This window comes from Lacerta agilis, chromosome 9, assembly GCF_009819535.1.
Source record: "Lacerta agilis isolate rLacAgi1 chromosome 9, rLacAgi1.pri, whole genome shotgun sequence".
NCBI lineage: Eukaryota > Metazoa > Chordata > Lepidosauria > Squamata > Lacertidae > Lacerta > Lacerta agilis.
The window spans coordinates 32,704,583-32,721,169 of record NC_046320.1 but is presented as its reverse complement, the minus strand read 5'-3'; the positions used below and the strand labels follow the sequence as shown (position 1 = coordinate 32,721,169).

General features: G+C 40.3%; 1 protein-coding gene across 2 annotated transcripts in view; it reads right to left on the bottom strand.

Annotated features, from left to right (window-relative positions):
* Positions 1–16,587, bottom strand: part of FSTL5 (follistatin like 5) — a 318,694-nt gene that overhangs the window by 113,518 nt on the left and 188,589 nt on the right. For both annotated transcript variants that reach the window (XM_033159896.1, XM_033159897.1), the window contains exon 6: positions 16,131–16,251. In XM_033159896.1, coding sequence (XP_033015787.1) covers positions 16,131–16,251 — 121 coding nt within the window. The remainder of the gene's footprint in view (positions 1–16,130; positions 16,252–16,587) is intronic.

Below are 16,587 nucleotides of genomic sequence, written 5' to 3'. Positions count from 1 at the left end.
TCCTGCCTCATGTCTAACACGAATGTTGCCATGCCCAAAGATGCATAAAGATTTTTGTAGAACAAAATGATTATTGCAATCCAGTTCACATTTTTAACATGCATTTTAATTGCAAAAACTTCTATGTGCACTTCACCTTGTTTAATAATTTTAAAATGTAGCAGCTTTTGAACTTTTCCCTTCCTTCTCTCAATCGTTCCTCAAGCTTTACTTCTGCCTCATACACAAATAATTCCTGTTTAATGTTACTATTCCCTGCTTTGCAACAAAAATGGCTGTTCAGTGCTCTTTTTTGCATTGCAACCCTAACTGGTATGGCCTGCATGTAAAACACACACACCTATAAGGGCCACAGATGCTATGTTCAGAAATCCTGTCTACATACACATAAGAACTAGATGGTAAAATACGGCCTTTGTTGATGAGGTGTAATGCTCTGTGTATTTTATGGATAGCTACACTTTTTGTACTATTGCCCCTACTATTAGCTGCCTATGAGATGGGCCTCCCTAAAGCAACATGGGCAGACCATTTTTATTTTTATTTTCTGCCACTCTTGGAATATTTAACATTAAAGGGCCCCCAGATGTATTTACACATATTTTCAACTCTTCCTGAAATGACACCAGGCATTGCCAATAGATGTTTCTAAATGACAGGTGCTGACTTCTGCCCACTCCTTACCAGTTCTTGCGTGTATGCAATGTGATGGTGGAATCTCAAAACACAAACGGATCCAGGCAATCAAATTCAACTCTGTGGGCTCCTGTTCCCTTTGGCAAATAGAGCTGCTAGTATAGAAAGAACCCACACCTATGGAATCTTTAAAGTTTCTTGAAACACACCTGAAGCTAACAATTTGAGGCTGGGAGGTCTCCCTCAGGACAGTTTCATGTGTTTCATGAATCTCTCTCCCCACCCCTGCACTTAATTGGGTTATATGGAGTAAAGAAACATGTCTATATTCCTGCTTCGCATGCAAACGTGAAAAGTACAAAAAAATGAATGCCCTAGCCATTCATGTTTCCACTTCTCAGCACTTCGCATACTGTGTGCATCCACCTGGAGACAAGAAGAATGAAAGCTTGATGCTCCTTATAAAATACAGTGGTTGGTTTTCTCTGTGCTTCCATCTTGACTGGTCTTTGATGGCAGTATAAATGGATTGTAAAAGCACCGTCACCCTGATGGAGCATTGCACTGTTTCTTTTTCTCTTTTTCTTTCTTTTTTGGCAAACTTGTAAATCCCCGATACTAAGATTTGTTACGTTATGTGTCTGGGTCTGCCTCAATAATATTTATCGTGATGAAATAAATTAGAAAAGAGGGTATGGGGAAAGAATAGGAACTGTCACCCCAAACCATTGTGCAAGATGTTACGGGTAAAGAAATATATTGAAGTTCAAGGTACAGTAAGCACAGGGTTTAAATTATAGACTGTATTACTTCTGAAATACTGACAGCTCAAAGTCACACATATCTCTCCGAAAGGCATGAAAGACAAACACATAAGTAGAACAATCCAATCCAAAAATACTTAGAGTGTTATTCACTATTAGTCCACTGATTTCAATGAGCCTACTCTACTCTTAAGATTTGAAGTATTATTTATGCAGAGGAGACCCTTCACAAATACCCTGTCATGTTTACCCATCAGTTTGTTATTTACTTACCAATGATTTCAACCAGGCAAATTCAGGAAAAATAAGAAATGCCACATAAATAAATTTGCAACAGTTTGGACTTGTGGGCAGTCGCAACCGTGCACAGCTGGGGGACAGAACATCTACTGCCACTCTCCAAGTAACACTATATAAATTACACCTTTACCTTCGATAAGAGGGAAGAGGTAACTGTTGGTGGCAGTGGGGTAGTAAAGGCAGAATAGCCCTGTCCTGCCTTGCCCTGCCTGGAACAGACGCTCCTGGGCAGATTCAGAAACATAATTTCCTGCCAGAAAACATGGGATTTCTAACTTCCCCTTCATATTAGTTGGGGTTTGAGGAGAAAAGAGAGTGAGGCCAGAAGAAGCCAAAACAGTGGAGCCAAGTCATCATTTTCAAGCTATGCTTCCCACTTTTAGCAGAATTTTATGTGTGTGTGTGTGTGTGTGTGTGTGTATATATATTTCATTCTCCCTACCAGAAAATGATGTTCCTCAACATACTCTGGACTATCAATTCCAATTAAGGAGATACTTGGCCTCTCCTACTGTTAGTGAGCTCTCCCTAATGCCCATTACCTTGGAGAACATGAAGGAGGCACATTTTTTTTTTCCTCTTGGAAAGCATTTTGGGGAAACTGGAAGAAGAAAAGATATGTTTGGTGTTTGATGTTTTTTTTTTTTTTAAGTTTTACTCAAAGATACTCAAGGAGCAAACAACGCACAACTGATCTCAAGCAATTTCTAGGAAAGCTAAAAAACAAGAACACTGTTTTTGAAAGTGAGGCTTGTCCAACCACCACTAATCAGGTTCCCTTAAAATGTCACTCAGCTTTCCCATTCTAGTAGGGATGTCCTACACCAGACATCGCAACCTCTGGCCCATGGGCCGGATGCAGCCCACGAAGGTCGCTTTACCGGCCCACTCCGCAAGCCCCCCGCACGCTGCACCAGCGCAGCGCGGCACGGGGACTTGCCGCGCGGCGCCGGAAATTGCATATATGCATGCGCAGATACTGGAAATTATGTCTGCGCATGTCCAGATGCTGAAAACTATGTCTGCGCATGTCCAGATGCCGAAAATCGCTTCTGTGCAGGTGCTATTTTCAGCGTCTGGGCATGCGCAGAAGCGATTTCCGGCGCCATGGACATGCGCAGACACCATTTCCGGCATAGTGCTGCACATGTCTGGCCCATGGACACTCTCCGTGGGCTTGATCTGGCCCATGGCTGGATAACCTTGCCGATGCCTGTCCTACACTATGTTTCTGCTATAGTGTATTATATTAGTGGAAAGCAAAAAGTGTGATCTTTGTATCTCAAAGTTCAGATGGTTGATATATAAACATGGTTGCCTTAAGTCTCTAATCCAATTTGTACAACATTGACTTTATTATACTAGAAACTTTTTTTGGCAGTTTCTAAGTTTAGAAGTTAGATCATTTCCCATTAAGGTCTGACAGAATGTAAAACTCTAAGAATATTCCCCATGCCAAGCAATATTAGAAGCTGAGATTTAATCCCCAGTCAATAAAGATTTAGGACACAGCAGGCAACCTCAATGATAAGAATTTATGATTTACATAATTTACATGTAAGCTTCTGTGTTTGAAGCCTTTTTGAGACAGATGAGAGTAATGTAATTCTCTACATGCACAGAGTAAGTTAAGTGAGTTCAAAGCTTTTTGAAAACAATGATATTCAAGCATGCACATAAAGAATTATAGATATGTCACCAACTTTTGTTATTTATAATAGATACTCAATGAATTTCAGTGAGACTTGCAATTTGCACTTAACATTCTTTGAATTTTTACTATGTTTCGCTGTCTTCTAGAATCATCAAATCACAAAAGAAAGTGCTTTCTTCCAAAGACAACCACACCTAGGTAAGCAAACACTGTGCCTCTGGATATTCTAAGTGATTGGAGAAGAAGGGTGAACATATTAACATTGCAACTGGATAAATGCACTAATTTTCTAACCTCATGTTCCTTGACCAAACTAAGAAGGCAGGCTTGATGGGGATACTATTCTCTGTAATGGTCTAATATGGACCTGCCTGCTTTTCAGAAGGAATGGTGGAGCTCCCTAGTGACCTATGTGGACCCTTGCAGGCAGTGCTTTTTTTCCTAGAAAAATAGGTGCCGGTACTCACCATGAAGTTGTTACAGTAAGTGCCACACTTTTTTAACAACAACAATAAGGAGGTGTTGCGTACCCTTGAAAAAAAAGCACTGCTTGCAGGCATACATGGCGGACTTGATGAAGCCCATAACTGTACATTCTGTCATTACACCACACTCACACAAACTTGAATATAATTTTACTTAAGAGCCATTTAACATGTTACATAGGCAAGCTCATATATGCCACTGAGTTAACCAATCCTGGGTTCCTGGCAAATGTACATGTAGAGCATGTATATTCAAATGTAGTATTTGCAATCAACATTTTGAAGTAATGATATTAACTTACAATACCACAGGTGAGCAGCTTAAAGACATTACTTCACAAACTCCCTTAAGTTAACTTATTTTAAGATGCAAGCCACATCTTTGTGTGAGGTTGCCTTCGGTTATTGGGACTGCATGAGATATTTTAGGCTTAAGAAGATGCAAACACACATCAGTATTCTGACAGAACGTTACGACTCCTGATTAATTTCAATTTGAAAATTGATTTTACAGGCTTTACAGAGACCACAGTATACATCTTTGCCACATTTAAATGTCAGTTCACATAATAAATAGCAATAATTGGTTTTAAAGGCTAACAATCTGCAACTGAATGTACTGTATATTTTTTCATGCATTTATCCAACTGGAAAAGTGAATTTATGCAAAAATCAATGTCAGTATATGTTTGTTGTGTTTGCACATGGCTAGCTCAGGCAAAATCATTTCATTTAAATGTCAGAAGTTTACCATAGGCACCTTTTCCAGCTTGTTTTATGACTGTATAGATCCCAAGCTAATGTTTATGTTTACAAAGAATATATTTAAAAAAGCAAACATCAATATAGCATGCTTGCATTTAACTCACATGAAACATTTAAGGAAGCAGCAAGCCTACTAGGTGTCACTAGAATAAATGGATAATGAAATGGGAAATTCAAGAATGTCACCTAGTGACATTCTAGGTGTCACTAGAATAAATGGATAATGAAACGGGAAATTCAAGAGCACAGCTGACATTCCTATATACCTGAAGGAGCATCTCCACCCCCATCATTCAGCCAGGACACTGAGATCCAGCTCTGAGGGCCTTTTGGCTCTTCACTCACTGTGAGAAGTGAGGTTAAAGGGAACCAGGCAGAGGGCCTTCTTGGTAGTCGCACACACACTGGGAAATGCCCTCCCGTCAGATGTCAAGGAAATAAACAACTATCTGACTTTTAGAAGACATCTGAAGGCAGGCCTGTACAGGGGAGTTGTAAATGGTCAATTTCTGGGAACAATTCAAAGTGCAAGTTATGACATACAAAGCCCTATTTGGTTTGGGTCCAGGCTATCTGAAGAACTATATCTCCCTATATGTGCCCGCCTGGGCTTTGATATCTTCTGGGGCAGCCTTATTCTCGATCCATCACCTTCACCTGCACATTTTGTGAGGACCCTCTTAGTGGTTGCTTCCAGATTTTAGAACTCCCTTCCAATGGAGTCTATACAGCCTCTTCCCAAAGCTTTCCTTTCGCTGGCAGGCAAAGACAGGCCAATACCCGGCTGTTATAGCAGGGTCTTCTGAGGGTAGATGTTGCACATTTTAACAGTTGTTGTTGCTGTTGCTGTGGTTTTAAATAATTTTAAATATTAGAATTCAGTGTTGTTTTAACTTGTCAACTTTTACATTTTTTTTTCTTTCTCCCCCCCCCCCAAAAAAAAACCCCAAACATTTTTTACAGTGATTGGTGTGTTTTTAGTTGTATCTGTTTTAATTCATGTTGTGAGTTGCCTTGGGCCCTGCACTGGAAAAAGGTGGGATATTAAATAAATAAATAAATAAATAAATAAATAAATAAATAAAGTGGTCTCAGTTTCCTTAGAACAGTATTGCAAATGTGCTGCCAATTCACCTCCCTATGACATCATTTTAATCACATGGAGTGAAAGCCTGAAAAGAGCCTCTGTTTTAATCACTAGGTTTATTGGTTTCCCTGAAATCTGGTCCTGAAATGCGATGAGACCTGGAAACCGACACCCTGTGTTGTGGGTGGATTCGATTGGTCAGCCACAACACCCGATTGGAGGTCCTTCGATGCTGGGTTCAATCAGGCCATTGGGCCATAGTCCAAATGGATCGAGGAACCTATTTATACCCATACATGTGACCCAGAGCTTCTTCTTTTGGCACGTGCATTTGGAACACCTGCCCACCTCTCCCTCTTTTTAGGGTCTTTTGCACTTGACCTTGCTATGCCGCCGTGCGTCGTCTGTCGTTGGGACAGGGGCATGGCAGGAATTTCCCCCACTTGGCTGATTGGCTGTTGCCATTTGGGTTTCGCCTGCTGCGTAGCAAATCGTCACAACTTGTAATGTTGCGGATAGGCACCAGTTCAGGTGATAGGGATGGGAGAATGCTCTCACCATCCCTATGTGAAGGGTATTCTGTTAAAGGAATCCAGGGACTCAATGGTTTGGTCAACCCCTGAGAGGGGGTTGTACCCATGCCTGAGTCCAGGGGGACATTTGAGTGGCGGACATAGTCTGTTCCCGGCTTTCTGCTTATCCACGTGTTCACCCTTGGCTGACATATGCTGGAACCCTGGGTCAGCCCTACCTGCATGGCAGGGAGCTAGTTGAACCAGAGCCTATGCAACCATTCACTTTCTGTAATGGTTATGAATTATGGTGCTGGAGGAGACTCTTGAGAGTCCCATGGACTGCAAAGAGATCAAACTTATCCATCCTTAAAGAAATCAGCCCTGAGTGCTCACCGGAAGGACAGATCCTGAAGTTGAGGCTCCAGTACTTTGGCCACCTCATGAGAAGGGAAGACCCTGATGTTAGGAAAGATGGAGAGCACAAGGAGAAGGGGACGACAGAGGATGAGATGGTTGGACAGTGTTCTTGAAGCGACTGGCATGAGTTTGCCCAAACTGCGGGAGGCAGTGGAAGATAAGGGTGCCTGGCGTGCTCTGGTCCATGGGGTCACGAAGAGTCGGACATGATTGAATGACTGAACAACAACAAAATCAATAAAGTTGTGGCCTAAATTCTGCCAAAAACCAAACTAAAATTTGAGTCAAGTGTGAATTTATTTAGGGGGGAGGTTTCTGGGTCTGAACACGCAAACCTGTGGTCTAAAGTACTGAAGGTTTATTTATGTATTTATTTATGGTATTTTCACTCTTTTTTTTATTCATTCAGTTTACCTACAAATATATGGAATAATTTCCATTTAAAGGTGTCCGCATTGTACCACACAGTCACAGCAGTCACAGCAAATATACTGTGCATTTAAAAATACACAATAACCGTCTAAAATATAGCAGCATATGGTTGGCAAAAGGCCTAAGGTTTTTTGTTTCTTTTCTTTTTTAAAAAAAAGCTCATATCTCGAGTGTTTCAGTATTAACACATAGTGAAGGAATCTGATTTACAAAGCTCCATTTGTAATCTTCCTAACAGTTCTCAAGACATAGTCAATAAAAGATGAATTCTACTTCCACAAGTAGGATTGCAAAAAAGAAAAGAAAAAGATTTTTCATTTTGAGTGTAGACTTTCCAAAACCTATCAGTAACTCAGAAGTAATAAGTTGTCACAATGGGAGCTTTTTAGTCAGGCATTTTGTGTGTGTATATTGAAGTGATGAACACAAATATAGCTGTTTGCAACTAGCATTGCTATATGCTGGTTAAGTGAAACTCCTGGATAATCTGGAAGACAAATAATTCTCTCTTTATCTAAAGTTTGTCATTGGTTATTTGTAGAAAAACACACACATGTGCTTCCAAATGCTAGGGCATGCCTACGATGTGAGACTATGGCAGTTTTGAACATCCTCCTCCTCAGGTGTTCAAAGGACTTCAAATACATTACATCAATAATCCTTGCAAGAACCGTGTACTGAAGACCCTCCAGTATTAATACTCTCCTATTTCAAATAGATGGGACACAGGTAGCGCTGTGGGTTAAACCACAGAGCCTAGGGCTTGCTGATCAAAAGGTCGGCGGTTCTAATCCCCGCGATGGGGTGAGCTCCCGTTGCTTGGTCCCAGCTCCTGCCCACCTAGCAGTTCAAAAGCACGTCAAAGTGCAAGTAGATAAATAGGTACCGCTCCAACGGGAAGATAAACGGTATTTCCATGTGCTGCTCTGGTTCGCCAGAAGTGGCTTTGTCATGCTGGCCACATGATCCAGAAGCTGTACGCCGGCCCCTCGGACAGTAATGCGAGATGAGCGGCGCAACTCCAGAGTCGGACACGACTGGACCTAATGGTCAGGGGTCCCTTTACCTTTACCTTTATTTGAAATGGAGTGAAGCAGACAGAAAATGACCTGGCTTCTAATGAATGAATGGCCCAAGTGAAGGTTGAACCCAGAAGGAATATTAATTGTTGCACAGCTCACATAGTACGTATCTACTACTGTATACCGGATGTACTCTTTTGAGTATACAAAATGCACACATTTCTCAATAGCTGTCAATGGCATTCCTACACTTTTCCTGTGATCCCACAACTTTGTTTTAAAAAAGGTGTAGCGAACCTTTGGGCCTCCAGATGTTGCTGAACTACAACTTCCATCAGCCCCAGCAAGCACGGTCAATGGCCATGATTAGTGGGAGTTGTAGCTCAGCAACATTTGGAGAGCTAAAGGTACCCCACACCTGGTCCACAACCCACACATAATGCAGCTACTTGACTGAAGCTTAGCATGTTTGACTGAGCATTTGAATGGAAGGGGATCCATAACATATATGTACTACTTTAACTTCCATGGAAGAAAAGAAAATAATGACAAAAGTTTATTAAAACTTGATGTTTTTTCTTTTCTTTTAATGGTACCTGCTTCTAACTCTTGAGCACTATTATGGGTATACCATTTCATCGACATTATTTCTCTGAAGATCTCTCTAAATGCCTACATTACATTTTTATTTCACCTGGTCACCAATAGTATCTTTTGAGGTCTTTGAAGTAGATGGAAAGTGAACAAGGAAAAATGATACACAATAGAAAGTACATTATAAGAGCTCAACATGAAAGAGAATAAAAAAGACAGGTCAAGAGTTACAAAGGAATACTATAGTAATACTTAAATGTGCTTATTACTTTTGGAAATGAACTTTATAGTGGAATCATCTAAAATTGTACTTCACCCCCCCCCCCCCCATCATAATAGTATTCTTTCAACTATGGAACAAAACCAACCAGAATTCCTCCAGGGAAGACATTATGTATGGCCATCAGTGCACGTATCATTTACATTATATTTTCACATAAAGGACATTCACTGAAATCGATTTCATTGTTCAAAATATAGGCTATTTTAAGGATATTTAACTGATTCGTTTCCTTTGATGCATTCCAAATATGTCAAAAACATTATTATTAAGTAGGGTGGGTTTTTATTTTTTTTAAAAAAGACTATCTTTGAAGATTCCTTATTTTGATACATGGTTTAACCAACACAACTGGGAAAATATACTAAAACTTAGTTGCTCCTGTCTGTGGCAAAGCAGCAGTACTAAGCAGTTCTATAACAGAGATAGGATCTTGCAGAATCCTTCTCAAAGACCACCATCCAATTAAATTTAAAAAAGGAACTTGAACATTATTTTTAAACTAGACCACACACTGGATGGATATAGAGGTGAAACTTTTCTTGCCAGAGTCAACAGACACTTTCCAGAAAAAAATAAATGTTACATGTGAAACTGCACAGATCGATAGCAACATCTAACTGTGTTGTGAGTATTAATTTAAGTCAAAGGTTCAATTATATGGAGGGAAGCACTGTACTTCTTCCATAATTTCTGAATTACAAGTTCATAAAAAATGAACTGTTCATGCTAGCCATAAGAATTGGCATTATATCTAATATAATAAAAGTCTAATTATATTATGCATTTGTCTTTCTTTTTCAATATTGATAACCTTAGTCATAGCTACTGTTCATGAACTTAATCAACATGTGGGTAGGACTGTTCTGAATCTTCCACTTGCTCCCTGGCTTGTGACAACCTTCTATGTCCTCCTGCACAGCACAGAAGTAGCATTCAGGTTTTCAGCTGTATAGTCCAAGGCTTCCTTCCTGCAGATATTTGTGCTGCATGCCCATCCATCAGAGCTGGCATATGCATTGTTGAGGATGGAGCATGTCTGCACAGCCCCGCTCTCCTCTTGCATGTTCCGGAGACGGTTCACCCATTAGGTGGAGAGAAGCAGCCGCCTCAGGCAGTGGAAGTGCAAGAGGCTGTGTCTCAGTCACCCCACCAATGCCGGAATGCCCCTCATGAAGTTTTAGCAAGAGGGAGATGTTCCAGCATCTGGTGTTGCCACTCATTTTCCCTGCTACTGGGGCAGCAAATGTGAATGCCAAGGCTTCGCAGAACACCCCCCTTGCTGAATTCAGTGAGAGGGAGTGTTCTGGTGGTGGCAGAAGCAGGACACAGCAACAAGGATGGGCTAGGAGGTGGCATATACCCATTTTGCCTCAGGTAGAAAAATGGGAGGGGCTACCCTGGCATGTCCATTCAGTCTGTATCTGTATTGGAACTATATTTAACTGTTTTTATAGGTTGAATTGTTTTTAAACAGTTGTATTGTTTCTGTATCTAGGGACATGGGTGGCACTGTGGTCTAAACCACAGAGCCTAGGGCTCGCTGATCAGAAGGTTGGCAGTTCAAATCCCCGCAACGGGGTGAGCTACCATTGCTCGGTCCCTGCTCCTGCCAACCTAGCAGTTCGAAAGCACGTCAAAGTGCAAGTAGATAAATAGGTACCGCACTGGCGGGAAGGTAAATGGTGTTTCCATGCACTGCTCTGGTTCACCAGAAGCGGCTTAGTAATGCTCCCCACATGACCCGGAAGCTGTACGCCGGCTCCCTCGGCCAATATAGCCAGGTGAGTGCTACAACCCCAGAGTCGTCTGCGACTGGACCTAATGGTCAGGGGTTCCTTTACCTTTACCTATTGTTTCTGTATACAGAAGTGTGTTTAATTGTTTCTCTGTGGAACTGTTTTTACGTAATTGTTTTTACACTTGTTTTATGGCTGAAATAGATTTATTTAGTCTTATAATTGCATATTTTATTATTGCAACCCACTCTGGCAGTCTGGATTGTGGACTCACGACACACACTAACATAGAGCTCGCCTAACCTTGCCTGACTTCTGTCTCTCTCCTGCAAAGCACAGTAGCACCCTGGTAACACAACCCCATGTTCTGCTGCTGGCTACAACCATCTAGGTTGTTTTATTAATTTATTCATTGAATCAGGCAGGCATTTCTGATATGTGGCCTCAGGGTTCACTCTCACATTCTGTCCATGCCACCTAAAAATAACTAAGGATGAAGTTTAGCTAATTAGCCAGTGGTGGAGATTAAATACAGAGAAAACCATGCATTAGGGCAGTGCTTCCAGCACTGACACTCATACCAGTGAATAAGGATGCTCCATTATTTGTGTATTTTTGTTTGTTTGTTTGTTTGTTTGTTTGTTTGTTTTTAAAAAGTATACCCTGCTTTTCATCATCTTGTTTCCAAAGCAGCTTACGAAATAAAAATACTATGATTTTATGCGTATTTGTGTACAGTGAATTACAAGGCTTCCTCCTTGAATATTCTGCAGCATTTAAGAACCGAATGACTACTGGCTCTTTGTTCAGAATAAATATGATTGTATTTCACAGGGTGCCTCAAAAACACTTCTGTGTTATGTCTGATGGACGACTCACAGTTCAAGTCATGTTGGTGATTCTCCTCCACTTTACAAAGATGCGTGTGGAATGTTACTTCCATTATTTATAATAAAGGCTTGTTATTCGTATTCACGGTATTCAATCAATTCTGTTCTTATTGACTTTCTGTTCTCTGCCGCTTCCATAAAGTGAAGGGACTACAAATTTCCATCTGTTTAAGTGATCAAAGGAATAAGTTGTTGCTGCTTACTTATTTGTTGCAAGCATGGGGCTTTTGTGCACCACTGTGAAAGGCTACCTGAGATCATTCCCTTGATGTTTATTTCATAAAGGTATGCTAATAGGGAGGTGAAATTACTTTTTATTTCAACTTTAAAAACAACACATAAAAATCATACAAATAGTAAACACAAAATTACTGTTGCTATAAGAAGCATTCCTAGTCAGAGCAATATTGCAATATGAGGAAAATATACACAACACATATAGTCTTATTATAAAGACTATAATAAGAAAGAAAGAAAGAAAGAAAGAAAGAAAGAAAGAAAGAAAGAAAGAAAGAAAGAACTGATTCTCATCTTCTGTTGCACATCTGCATGGAAAGGGAGTGGGACTATGCCTCCTGCCCTTTCTCCCTGACCCCTGTGATTTCAGCAAAAGTGATGATGGGACTTGTTCATGCAGAATTCCCAACTGTGTTCAATGTTCTCTGTGGATACAGCTGTACACAGGCAGAAGTCCATTTTGGAACCTTCCGCTGAGTATGTGGTGGTTAGGGTCAGGGCCTAGAGAAAGCACAAAATCCATGGCACAGCCAGGATAATATTTCACAAAATAACTGCGTTCAGTGGTGTCTTTACATTTTGCTTCATAACTTTCATTATATGACACGGGTACAGGGGTAGAAACTTACTTCCTTCTTCTTCTAAAAATAACCAAGAGTCTCCTCAACACTGGCTCTGGGACTGCTACTACAGCAGTATCCCCTGTACCTCTGATCTTGGTGAACCTGGGTCCAAAGAATAAGCTTCTAACACATGTAATTTCGCCTCTCAAGAGATCATCCCTGAAAGCTGCCATTTCATTTTTGCTCTAGTTCTGCCGTGCTTTGTTATTGTGACCACACAGGAAAGAAAGAGATTGGGTGAAGTAGGTCAAATTTATTCATATGAACCCCAGACCAATCTGCAAAGGGCACACAAGATGTGTGATCTAACTAATAAACAAACTAGGTGAACCAAACCTTCCAAGAGTAAGAGCTTGGCCCTCCTCGCACCCCATCCTTTCAAGAGAGTAGGGAAGCATTCCTGGTCCATCCCCTCCTAGGGTCTCTTAGCTCCGGGTAGGTGTTACTGGTTGAAAGCGTTCTCCCTAACCATACCAGCCAGTCCTACAGCCATGTGGTCAGATTTCTAGACTACACTCTTCCCCTTCAAAGGTGCCTATGAGTGCTCACCAGGATTTCCCACGTCTTTCTGCTAATGTGGCAAATTCACCTATTAAACAACTCTTGTTGTTGTTGTTGTTGTTGTTGTTGTTGTTGAGTCGTTCAGTCGTGTCTGACTCTTTGTGACCCCATGGACCAGAGCATGCCAGGCACCCCTATCCTCCACTGCCTCCCGCAATTTGGCCAAACTCATGCCAGTCGCTTCGAGAACACTGTCCAACCATCTCATCCTCTGTCGTCCCCTTCCCCTTGTGCCCTCCATCTTTCCCAATATCAGGGTCTTTTCCAGGGAGTCTTCTCTTCTCATGAGGTGGCCAAAGTACTGGAGCCTCAACTTCAGGATCTGTCCTTCCAGTGAGCACTCAGGGCTGATTTCTTTAAGAATGGATAAGTTTGATCTTTTTGCAGTCCATGGGACTTTCAAGAGTCTCCTCCAGCACCTTAATTCAAAAGCATCAATTCTTCAGCGATCAGTCTTCTTTATGGTCCAGCTCTCACTTCCATACATTACTACTGGGAAAACCATAGCTTTAACTATACGGACCTTTGTCGGCAAGGTGATTCTCTGCTTTTTAAGATGCTGTCTAGGTTTGTCATTGCTTTCCTCCCAAGAAGCAGGCATCTTTTAATTTCGTGACTGCTATCACCATCTGCTGTGATCATGGAGCCCAAGAAAGTAAAATCTCTCACAACTACTCCCTACTAAATACCTCCACTGCTTCATAAGTACACTTCGTTTCATTTAAAGCTTGTCCAATCAAGTTGTGTACTGTGGTGATAATTTTTTTATGCATGAGAGCACCAAGTACATTTCAAACACTTCTAATCGAACATAAATGTTTGTAATAGTGAGAAAATTGGGGAAGTTTCATTAACATTTTCTCCTTAAGCAAATGTGCCTCCTTTCAGAAATCCTTCACATGATTTCCCCCACCATTTTCTTTTCACCGGGGAGCCGTACAGAGAGATGGCATGCCACCCTGAAATATAGTCAAGCAGCAAAACATATGCACACCTGTCAGTCAGATAGTGGGAGCAGTACTTTATTCTGAGCCTCTTTGCAAATAGCTGAACGTTGGGTACTAAAAATACTGTTCTTCCTAGTGATAGAGATGTCATTAAGCAGTCCATAAGATACGATCATGTGAGGATGTCACTGAGTTCCTATTAAGTTCCTTCAAAGTGAGGACAATGTTTTCTGAATAAGTTTTCTCTCATTCTGAATTAGCTTAGTTTCCCCTCAATTACATTAATTTACCACATAATGAGACATATATATATTTATAAAAACATGTGCTAAACACGTAGCTGATCAGGGCTATGAACAATGAACCAGTGTCAAATAGGTAAACTTTAGGAAGCATTGTGTTTGTACTGAAAATGGAAAAAATACAGCACAGTCCCATTGAAAACTATTTAAAATAAAATTGATTTTTGAGCTGCAGAATCCAAATCCCTATTGGCTTAGAGATGCCAAATCATAAAACTCACAAAGTAATTTTCAGTCATGTTTGATTCTGAACTTACCATCTACAGATGACAGTCAAGGCTCTAATTAACTACACTGCTGAAAAAAAACACCTCCCCTACTAGGAAATGCTAATGAAACAATAGTGATAATTAATCATGCCGGTTTCACACTCCTGTCCTGTCTGCATATTTAAACAGAATTTAATTGCCTAACTCACTTCAGAAAGGAAACTTAAAGGGAATATGAACTCCTAAAGACCCTGAATCACAAACACTAGTATTGAAATGTATATTTTCAGTTGTAGACTCACACACACACACACACACACACACACCTGACTCCTATATTCAAATATTTTTCAGGCTATTATTTTTCATGGTCCATAAACATATGGCAGAAGTTCTCAAGCACTGTGCTAGTAAGCCTCCCTAAGGGAAAGGGCAATCAAAACTACACAAGCTTGCTAAAATCAAGATAATTTTAAACAGGTTACCCAGTAGCCTCTCTACCCCAATCAGGGTGATGAAAATGGTTTTCTCTCTTTCTCCTTTCCTTGCATTCTTATAGATAAACAGGAGGTGTAATCTGGTGATACTGATTGGAAGCAAAGAAAACTAGTTTTTACAGATTAATTAACACTAAGTACTAGGATCTTATGCATTTGCAGAAAGGAAGTAAAACAGAAGGTTGTCATGCAGCATATTCAGAAGGGTGGGGGGGGAGAGTCTGTGGTATGTAGATGTTCTCCAAGATTAGGAATGATGGGAGAGCAATAAAGATAAGAGAGCAAGATCCACTACAGTCTTCCAACTATAGACAGAAGGATATGTCAATTTTAGTTCTCTCAGTTTCTCACTTTCCCATGCTTCACTTTGGTTCCCTATGTTTCTGTAGCACTTTTCTTTACAAAAAAAAATCTTCATGCAAATTCGTCAACATTTTTGTGTGAATTTCTCCTCACAAAGACATTTATGTATACAGTTTTGACTAACGTACATATTTTTGCATGCAATTTCCTTTGATATATTGCATTTCTGTATTTTATTTCAACTAATGTTTTTTATGCACAAGTTCCAACAATAAAAGCATGTTTGTAAGTACAGTACTGCATTGCAAATTTTGGACAAATGTGAATTTAGAAAGTTGGCTCTGTTTCAGTTCACATATTGTTTTGGGGTAGGTTTTGTAGATTTGGATTTAAATGCCAACCCAGTAGATAAGCCTTCTTCAAACAGATGTTCTCCAAATGTTTTGGACTATAACTCCCACTCAGTCCCAGGCAGTTTGAACAATGGTCAGGTGTGATGGAAGTTCAAGCCCAAAACATCTGGAAGGTGCCAGGTTGGGGGGGAGCACATGAACCCTTCTCCTCCAGTCTCCACACCAATCACCTTTGCATAAGCAGTCAGTAGGTGCAGAAAACTTCTCCATCCATACTATTTGTTATTGGCTTGATACCAGCATTTTTGAGATAGAAGATAGTTGGCAAATATTCCATTATCTTAATAAATACTTAAATAAGGGTAGGCTTCTATTGTAGTGTGCCTCAGTTCAAGAAAAGTTGCAAAATTGTATGATCTGTTTCAAATATTACACCAACATTTTTTGAAATCATACATTCATATGGAGCAGAACAACACAGCGGGAAATCTGGGAATAAAACTAGGAATTGTACTCACGAAATGCTCTATAGAATTCTTCCAGGCCTAGGTGCTTGTCACCGTTATAATCATCATATTTCAAGAGATCGAAAAGAGAGCAGTCAGACAGATCCTTGCCAAGCTCATCCTGTTTTATTACCTGACAAGAAAATTATAACCATGAAATTAACACTGGAGCTCTAAGAGTTGAATGGAATAATTAAGTATTCCCAATATCATTTAATAGATCATTTTAAGGATGCTGTAGGGCAATGAACTAGAACTGTGTAAAGTCAGAAATTTCAAGTTGCTTTGTAATTATATAGTGCCATTCATTAAAAAAATACATTCTCATTGACTATGCACATTTAGATTTGGAATTCCATGGACATACAATAAGAGCTAACAATGAAATACAAATTATGCATTTTGGATTGTTGAAAGGCATTTTTTTGTCAGGATAATCAGTCTCACCTTTATTATAGATACTGCTCCC